Below are 10,660 nucleotides of genomic sequence, written 5' to 3' on the forward strand. Positions count from 1 at the left end.
AAACACGAGGTAGAAACATGCATTTCAGTCGAACGTATGGCCCATAGTGGCGGTGAATCATCGCGTAACACGCAAGCATGTTAGCAACCGTGATACTTGCTTATGCGAAAACACATGACTAAATGAACGTCTGTAACTGGGAACTTCTGTCGATTGTCTGCTGTTAATTACCAAAACCAAAGTTCCTAACGGAACGATCGGCTCTGCGTGACTATGTGTGTCGGAATGTGATCAGCAATGGCAAACAACCGGTGTTCATACCCCATGCAATTAAGGACTTGGTCCATAGTGCTTGTATAATGGGACATGGGCCTAACACTGTAGTCGCAACCTCTGTTTCTCGATACGGGCGACACCACGAACGATAGCACACGGCACCACATAATTATTAGAAACTAATTTTGGCACTGCATAATAAATAGTAATAGTGAAATGAAACAGTTAAACTAATATATTAGTTGAAGAACCTGTTCGAAAACACGCAACAACGAATTGTCATTATTATTATTTAATGATCCACGTCCCATCTATCTGTCGACCACGACCACCTATCAGCATAAACTACATACGCGAGCAGTTTATAAATAGATCAAAGAAGTGATGTAGGAAACAACTTCCACCAGGAGCCGCTAGGAAGAGTGCAGTGTGCCTAGGTGGCGCTGTTTTACTGATGAGGAATTGTTATTACACGCAGGAGTTGCGCAGCGTCCTCTAAACATGTGTTGAATTTAGATTTACGCAGTATTTAAGATAATATTAACGAGGATGAGTTGAAAGAAATTTACGGTTTCGAAGTAAAAACAATTTAATCGACTTGTTAAATATATATCTAACAAGGCGCTCTGACATTGGGTAAAAAGAGCTTTAATGTAATCGCCGATTAAAAATATATTCTTACGCGCGGTAAAAATAATTATTTGCTAAGTACGATGGCCACGCCTAGCCAGCAACAGAGGAGCATCAAGGAAAGTTGGAGAATATTAGATCATACAATGTTCTTAACCTTTGCCCGGCAGAAGCTTCAGTTGGCGACAGACTAATGCTTAATGAGCTCTGCATTAATGACTAAACTAATGGCAATCGTAATAATTCATTATCAATGTCTTTAACAGCAGGTGCGCGTCAATTTTCAGTTTCATTGCGTTGATGAAAGCGCCTAGGTTGGCCGCGTATCTTACCGTGTATGCGTATGTTGCTGTTCGTACGGCATAGAGGACTAGATCATAGTACGCAGTCGAAAGCCTGTATGACAGAGCCGCCGCCTGCAGCCGTGCGTGGTAGTAGCCCGTCCACCAGCAGCCACGATGACTGTGTTCGCCTGAGCGAGGCGCGCCCCCTGGTCCAGACATATTCCCGCTCTATGCGCTCGTCCTGACCGCATGCCGTTGCGTAGAGCATACGTATTAGCCATGATTTAGTGTCGGATATTAAATTTATGTCAGAGTAGTATTTTCAATTAATTTCTGTTCGATGGCTTATTCAGGCCTGAGAAAAGGTTAACTTCATGTTTTTTTCAATATCATGATCTATGATAATGATCTCTCTTCTTCTATTATCTATTTATCATTCTAATCTATCTATCTATCTACTATCTATCTATCTATTATATCTATCTATCTATCTATCTATCTATCTATCTATCTATCTATCTGATCTATCTATTCTATATCTATTTATCTATCTATTATCTTACTAGCTACCTATCTACCTAATCTATACATCTATTCCATTCCCTCTAGTCTTAATGTCTATCATATCTTCTAATCCACTAATCTACTCTATTTAATCCATCTTATTCTATCCTATCGTATTCATATCTTATCTACTCTATCTCATCTATAACTATCCTTATTCTTAATCTATCTAATTTTATATCTATCTTATAACTATATCTTATACTAATATATATAGGTTCATATATCTACTTATATCTATCTACAATGTAGTAATTTGTTGAAAGCAGAGACCCGTTGTCAGAAACATATAACGAATAGGCATATAACGATAATTTTTCTAAAATGTCATCACTTTTCCGCGACACCTAATTTAACATATTATGGCATGTTAGACTCATGACAGTCACATCATGTTTCTAACTACTGGATAGAGTATAATATAACTGGACACCCGTTGACAGGAACATCAAAAATAGTCGCGACCATCAGTCTACACTCTGACACGGCTTTTTAACGACATTTGAATTTAACTATTATCACATTTTAGACTCAGGATAGTGACATGGTGTATTTGAAAACGGACCCTAATACACGCAAGCAGATAAGTAGCTCGAGTGTATACGCTGCGGATCAGACAGCTCTACATTCACTCTCATATTATACCGACTCGACGGTAGCAGGTTCTAGAGCGATGTATCAGCCAGCTCTTACCTCGTTTACTCTTGAACTCGTCGAAAGAATCGACCGCCTGTGGCTCCCTGCTCGGTCGCCCACGCTGCTGCTGCTGACCGATCTTCTTGCCCTTGCCTTTCTCGACGCTACTCAGTATGGCTTCCACCATCAGCTCGTCATCTCGCTCCTTCTGCTTCCCGCTGCGCTCATCCTTCCGCGGAGATTTTTCCATCTTCTCTGCAGCTCGCTGCGGTCCCTTGCGGCTTGCAGACGCTGGCAGCTTTTCCTGCGGTATTTCAACGTCTGCCGATCTCACGGGGAGCATGCTGGCGTGCCAGCAGGCCAGTGCTAGCACGACAACAACACAAGGCTTCATCGCGTGAGAGAGGAAGAGAGATGGAGATGTAATGCTGTGACAGCCGCGTGCGGACGTCTATGTATATACACACGCGGCGAGCGTCCGATATATGTATTATGCATACAACGACCCGTCGCGTTAACGGCATCGTAACGTTTATTATCTGTAGTTATACGAAAATGCTACAAGTCATTTGATTGGTCATTGAGGGAATTCCGGTGGATTACCTCAATGACGTCAGTTTTCGTATACGCTGCATCTGTTACGGATTTTTATTTATTTTATTTATTTTAGTTTAGTTTGAGTCTCTGGCGAATGTCGGATTGTTTGCGAAGATGAAGGCTATTACAAATGACGTTTGTGCATTTTGTAAATAACGTAGGTTTTGAAGAAAATTTTAGTTAAGGTGATCATCCAATCTATCGCTGTGGAGAATTTTTCTCGAGTCAATGAAATCAATGAGTAATCGTGCTTGTGTTTGGGATGAATAGAGTCACGCGCGGCACTCGGTAACGGGACAACAGCGGAAATCGTGCAACGAGACGACTGCGATGAGAAGTGCAGCTAAACGGCTTTTCCCATAACCAGAAAATAATATCTAAAATAAACGATGAAATCGCATTTTTGAAAGATCTTTTTACTTTTACGAGAGTTCCAGTCCAAAATCGCGACTTATGTAGCTACCATTTTGAAGAAATGTTATTTTTCTACATCATTACAACGATGAAAATTCCCACCGTGGAAATTTGTTTCTTATATAGCTAGAGTTGTTTTTCTTGTAAATGATTAATTGACGCTGTCGATGGGTGCATGATTCACCATCAGCTGTCACCACTATTATATCATACACTATCGAGCAAATTTGCAGCTCATGATTACGATACTTTATACACGTCGTGCCCACGCCGCCTGGGCCTACCGCTCGGTGGCAGCGCATCAATGAATGATAATCGATGAAATATAATGAATAGACGAGGCGATGAGCGGACAGACGCACGCACGCACATACGTACGTATGCACGCACGCACGCACGCAACCAAGAAACAAGAGACATGACAAGAAACAAAAGATATGCCAAGAAACAAGAGACATGACAAGAAACAAGAGACATGCCAAGAAACAAGAGACATGCCAAGAAACACGAGTAGAACATGCATTTCAGTCGACGTATGCCCATAGTGGCGGTGAATCATCGCGTAACACGCAAGCTGTTACAACGTGATAGCTTATGGAAAACACATGACTAATATGAACGTCTGTAACGGGGAACTTCTGTCGATTGTCGCTGTTAATTACCAAACCAAAGTTTCCTAAGGAACGATCGCTCTGCGTGACTATGTGTGTCGGAATGTGACAGCAATGGAAACAACCGGTGTTCATCCATCATTAATGGACTTGGTCCATGGTCTTGTATAATGGACATAGGCCTACCACTGTAGTCGCACCTCTGTTCTCGATACGGCGACACCACGACGATGCACACGTGCACACATAATTATGAGAAACTAATTTGCACTGCATATAAATAGATAGTGAATGAACAGTTAAACTAATATATTAGTTGAAGAACTCTGTTCGAAACACGCGACAACGATCGTATTATTATTATTTATGATCACGTCCCATCTATCTGTCGACCACACACCTATCAGCATAAACTACATTACGCGAGCAGTTTATAAATAGATCAAAGATGATGAGGAACAACTCCACCAGGGAGCGCTAGGAAGAGTGCAGTGTGCTAGGTGGCGCTGTTTACTGATGAGAATTGTTATTACACGCAGGAGTTGCGCCAGGGTCCTCTAAACATGTGTTGAATTTAGATTTACGCAGTAAATTTAAAGATAATATAACGAGTTGAGTTGAAGAAATTTACGTTCGAGTAAAAACAATTTATCCGCTGTTAAATTATATCTAACAAGGCCTCTGATTGGGTAAAAAGAGCTTTAATGTAACCGCGATTAAATTATTTCTACCGCGGTTAAAATAATTATTTCTAAGTACGATGGCCAACGCTACGCAGCAACAGAGGAGTCATAAGAAATTGGGAATATTAGATGCATACAATGTCTTAACCTTTGCCCGGAGAAGCTTCGTGCGAGACTAATGACTAATGACTCTGATTAATGACTAAACTAATGGCAATCGTAATAATTTATTACAATGTCTTTAACAGCGTGCGCGCAATATTCATTTCATTGGTTGATGAAGCTCTAGGTTGGCGCCAGTATCTTACCGTGTATGCGTAGTTGCTGTCGTACGGCATAGAGACTAGATCATAGACGCAGTCAAAAGCCTGTATGACAGAGCCGCCGCTGCAGCCGTGCGTGTAGTAGCCTCCACAGCAGTCCACGATGACTTGTTCGCTGAGCGACGGCAGCGCCCCCTGGTCCAGACATATTCCCGCCTCTATGGCGCTCGTCTGACCGCATGCCGTTGCGTAGAGCATACGTATTAGCCATGATTAGTGTCGGAATAAATTAATGATGCTGAAGCTGATGATGATGCTGATAATGATGCTGAAGCTGATGATGATGCTGATGATGATGCTGAACCTGATGATGCTAAAGCTGATGATGATGCTGAAGCTGATGATGATGCTAAGAGACACGCCGACTACCCCCCGCCGGATCTCGGTGCCTTAATAACCACGCAAGGCTGTCTCCAGACGTGTAGCCGGCAAACGCCTCTTACGTATATTGCGTGTTGCACTGAGGGCTTTGTAAGAATACGGCAAGCTGCAGGCAGCGTAAGGCGTCTGAAGAGCAGCCTCTCCGCAAAAATAAAGGAAGAAAATAAGTTTCCACGCCGACTGTCGCAAGGAATTTCCAAATACTATTTCCAAATAACTATATGAGAAAATACGAAATTAATAACGATTTAGCTTGTTATCATTCAAACAAAGAGCGTGTGCACGCAATGATACACATCAGAATCCTTTCCCGACCACATACCACTTTTCTAGCCGTTTATTCACTCTATTCGCACGCAAAATCTTAGCACAATTCGATCCACGCGAGTGAGCTTGAAACGAGAGATAGTATATTAGGTAGAGCGACATAATATATGATGAACGGTGGACCAAAACGATGCAGAGAATTCGTCTGGCAACGTGACGATAGAACGGCATCACGATATTGCGATGTCGGCATTTAAACCCGACGCCACGTCACGCCAGCTAATCTGCAGAGCAGACGAGCAGTGCACGCGTGATTATACTATACTATACTATACGATACGATACTATACTATACTATACTATACCTATACTATACTATACTATACATACTATACTATTTATATACTATACTATACTATACTACAGGCCGTAGCAGCTTTCTATTGGGGGCGTTCGGTTTTTTCAATGTTGGCAATTTGCCTCGGCAGTGGGTGTACAAAGAGATTTGTACCAGGGGGGGTCTAACCGTAACCCAACGGTTGGGCGAGCACGCGAAGGGGGGCGTCTGGGGGGGCCCTCCCCAGAAATTTTTTAAAATTAGACCCCCTCAGATTGCGTTTTCTATGCCGCGAGCCAAGGGGGGGTCGGGCACTCCTGCGACCCCCAAAACACGCCCCTGCCTCTGTGCGGCGAAGCGACAGGCGAGGGAGCCAAGCGATCGAGCGGCGAGGGAGGGTGTGGAGGGGGTGTTCACTGTTCACCCTCCGCACGATGAGAATTTTGCAATTATTACACTAAAATGGAGCGACCTGAGGTGAAATTTCTTGCCAAAATTTCATATTTTTTTGTTGTTTGCCTTCGGTGGGTGGGGGGGGACTGGCTCGGGCGGGGGGCTTCGTTCGGAATGACCCCCGAACCTCCTGGCTACGGGCCTGGATTACTTATACATACTATCTATACTATTACTTACATACTATACTTATACTATACTTATACTATACTATACCTATACTATACTATACTATACTATACTTATACTATACTATACTATTTACTATACTATACATATTACTATACGTATACTATACTATACTATACGTTATACTATTACATACTAATACTATACTATTACATATATTACTATACTATTATATACTTATTACTATACTATTACTATTTACTAATACTATACTATACTATACTATACGTAATACTATACTATTACTATACTATACTATACTATACTATACTATACTATACTATACTATACATACTTATTACTATACTATACTATTACTATACTATACATACTTACTATTACTGATACTATACTATACTATACTATACTATACTTATACTTACTAACCTATACATTACTATACATACTATACTATACTATACTATACTATACTATACTAATTACTGTATTACTATACTACACTATACTATACTATACTAGTACCACGCCTCGAGATTAGCTGAGCAGTGGCTGAGCTTCTGTAGCTGACATGTCAATAGCTGTTCTCGCGGTTTCCCGCTTAAACCTTGCGACAGATCTTCGGCGGACAGGAGAGGATAGAGACAGAAACACGCGTGACCGTGTTTTCGATACACATAACGAGGTTAGCAGACGCAGCGCTATTCGTGTTCGAGAAGGGACGGTATCCGTCTGTAGTCGCCGTGCCCGAGAGAGAACAACGAGTGATTCGTCGGATTTGGATCGTGTGTGTGTGTGTGCGTGTGTGTGTGTGTGTGTGTGTGTGCGTGTGTGCGTGTGTACGTGCTGTGAGGTTTGTGTGTGTGTGTGTGTGTGTGTGTGTGTGTGTTGTGTGTGGTGTGTTAGTTGGTGTGTGTGCGCGCCGTGTGTACGTGGGATGTGTTGAGGGAGGGAGTGGTTTAGTTGAAATCTCATTAGTTCATCACACGCTGCAGTGGCCCAGCAAGCAATACATTTCTCAATAAGTAATACAATCAGTCCATTCGCCACATTTTCACCACCAGCAACCAAGTTATATAGTAGCTAGTATTATATAGTTGACGTTATGAAACGACATCTTCTTTGTAATAATGAGTAGAGACGGCCAATGCTAATAGCAGTTCTTGCCTACCAGATATATCGCTCGACGCGTTGCGATCTATCTGCAATGTCTATTGCATGTTGCTATGTGCAATGTGCAATGTGCTACTGTGTCTATGTCTTGCATTGGTCTATGTGTGTGTATGTGTTTATGAAACTTTTATGCATCAGATAGTATATTAGGTTATATGTTAGTTATCAACAGAAACTATTTTATATCAGGATTATCATTAGTGTATCCTTTCACGTCGTTAACGTCTAATTGCTTATTTCATTGTTGTTTAATTCAGTCTTCCTTGTCGTTTAATTGTTTTACTAATTACGGCCTCTTGGTTTAAATTTTTATTTTTATGTTACTTTATTATTAGTTTATATCTTCAGTGTTGTCATCATTGCTTTATATTTCACAGTGTTGTTCCCATTGGTAGTGTAGCCGTTGTTAAAATGGCGTGTCGTTGATATTGCACTGTTTTTCCATTTTGCTATCCGCGAAATGCTCGTGTGTGGTTTCGCTATTTTGGCTCCCCATTTTGGCCTGTTTATTTCGTTACGTATGTCGTTGCTATGATAGTTGAAACTCCGTTTCTGGCGTCGCAGATAAATTTTTTTTTTTTCTTTTTTTTTTTTTTTTTTTTTTTTTTTTTTTTTTTTTTTTTTTTTTTTTTTTTTTTTTTTTTTTTTTTTTTTTTTTTTTTTTTTTTTTTTTTTTTTTTTTTTTTTTTTTTTTCTTTTTTTATTTTTTTTTTTTTTTTTTTTTTTTTTTTTTTTTTTTTTTTTTTTTTTTTTTTTTTTTTTTTTTTTTTTTTTTTTTTTTTTTTTTTTTTTTTTTTTTTTTTTTTTTTTTTTTTCTTTTTTTTTTTTTTTTTTTTTTTTTTTTTTTTTTTTTTTTTTTTTTTTTTTTTTTTTTTTTTTTTTTTTTTTTTTTTATTTTTTTTTTTTTTTTTTTTTTTTTTTTTTTTTTTTTTTTTTTTTTTTTTTTTTTTTTTTTTTTTTTTTTCTTTTTTTTTTTTTTTTTTTTTTTTTTTTTTTTTTTTTTTTTTTTTTTTTTTTTTTTTTTTTTTTTTTTTTTTTTTTTTTTTTTTTTTTTTTTTTTTTTTTTTTTTTTTTTTTTTTTTTTTTTTTTTTTTTTTTTTTTTTTTTTTTTTTTTTTTTTTTTTTCTTTTTTTTTTTTTTTTTTTTTTTTTTTTTTTTTTTTTTTTTTTTTTTTTTTTTTTTTTTTTTTTTTTTTTTTTTTTTTTTTTTTTTTTTTTTTTTTTTTTTTTTTTTTTTTTTTTTTTTTTTTTTTTTTTTTTTTTTTTTTTTTTTTTTTTTTTCTTTTTTTTTTTTTTTTTTTTTTTTTTTTTTTTTTTTTTTCTTTTTTTTTTTTTTTTTTTTTTTTTTTTTTTTTTTTTTTTTTTTTTTTTTTTTTTTTTTTTTTTTTTTTTTTTTTTTTTTTTTTTTTTTTTTTTTTTTTTTTTTTTTTTTTTTTTTTTTTTTTTTATTTTTTTTTTTTTTTTTTTTTTTTTTTTTTTTTTTTTATGTTTTTTTTTTTTTTTTTTTTTTTTTTTTTTTTTTTTTTTTTTTTTTTTTTTTTTTTTTTTTTTTTTTTTTTTTTTTTTTTTTTTTTTTTTTTTTTTTTTTTTTTTTTTTTTTTTTTTTTTTTTTTTTTTTTTTTTTTTTTTTTTTTTTTTTTTTTTTTTTTTTTTTTTTTTTTTTTTTTTTTTTTTTTTTTTTTTTTTTTTTTTTTTTTTTTTTTTTTTTTTTTTTTTTTTTTTTTTTTTTTTTTTTTTTTTTTTTTTTTTTTTTTTTTTTTTTTTTTTTTTTTTTTTTTTTTTTTTTTTTTTTTTTTTTTTTTTTTTTTTTTTTTTTTTTTTTTTTTTTTTTTTTTTTTTTTTTTTTTTTTTTTTTTTTTTTTTTTTTTTTTTTTTTTTTTTTTACGATAAAACTAACTGCCGCGTTGTGGTAGCACTGCCTACCTGTAGCTGACAGTAAATCGTGCACGCATGCAGCGGGAAGCAGATAAAAAATAATCTCTGCCGTGATCAACTTTTGCTTCTGGTAGATGGTGCGAGGTGTCTTTAGCGTTGCCAGCGTTGACCACAACATTGTGTGAGGAGATTGGACTCCCTGCTGTGTCGCGCACGCGTCTGTATAGGCTCGTATAATAATATAGGACCTACTAAAATACGACAAGCTGAGAAGAATGTGTGTGAAGCACGCACAATATTTACTTCCGCGCATACGTCTCGGCAAACAAATGTTTTCCATGAAGCTCACGCAACATTTTTATCAAGTGGGCTCGCGGAAAAAAAATATATCGGAAAATCGCTCTTTCGCAGCAATTCTGGGCAAATTACGCGAAGATTGCCAGCGTTTACTAGGCATATTCACTATGGAAGGCCGCATGCATTCTAACACATACACACGCACTGATTATACACTTTACCTCTAAACGATTGTTAACAAGTTTTTCCCTGTCTCTACTCTTCCCTTCCGCTTCCTCTCTCTAGCCGCGCTTAATTGTGCTTCGGTTTTGATTCAAAACCTCTTTTTTTTTTTTTTTTTCAAAAAAACCCCCCCCCCCCTTTTTTTTGGTTTTTTATATAATTCTTTGGGGTTATGATATATTTGGGTATAAGTTCGAGAAGATAAATGCACCGATCCTATGGTCTTTTTTTTTTTTTCCCGAAAACTATTTCAGCTTCAACTCGAACAGCGCACCCCCCCCCCCCCCCCTCCCCCCCCCTCTCTTCCACAGTACGTCCACTTTTAGCTTGGTACATTGTGTCAAAAAAGAATATCTGTGAGGTCTCATTACATTATTGTTGAGATTGCCAGCGACTTCTCAACTGGACGGCACGAACATATATAGCTTTGCAGACGACTTCATAACCCTTATCAGTTCTTAGATAGGGATATACATTTATAGGCAGTATTAATATATATCATATATATATATCTATATATATAATAATCTATTTATATATACTATATTATA

General features: G+C 36.4%; 1 protein-coding gene across 1 annotated transcript in view; it reads right to left on the minus strand.

Moving 5' to 3' along the window:
• The window catches only part of LOC106813437 (pro-cathepsin H-like), a 36,691-nt gene that overhangs the window by 10,910 nt on the left and 15,121 nt on the right, over positions 1 to 10,660 (minus strand). Inside the window, exon 2 of the mRNA XM_014817568.1 lies at positions 4,944 to 5,129. Coding sequence (XP_014673054.1) covers positions 4,944 to 5,129 — 186 coding nt within the window. The remainder of the gene's footprint in view (positions 1 to 4,943; positions 5,130 to 10,660) is intronic.

Source organism: Priapulus caudatus, unplaced genomic scaffold (genome assembly GCF_000485595.1).
Source record: "Priapulus caudatus unplaced genomic scaffold, Priapulus_caudatus-5.0.1 Scaffold773, whole genome shotgun sequence".
Classification (NCBI taxonomy): domain Eukaryota; kingdom Metazoa; phylum Priapulida; class Priapulimorpha; order Priapulimorphida; family Priapulidae; genus Priapulus; species Priapulus caudatus.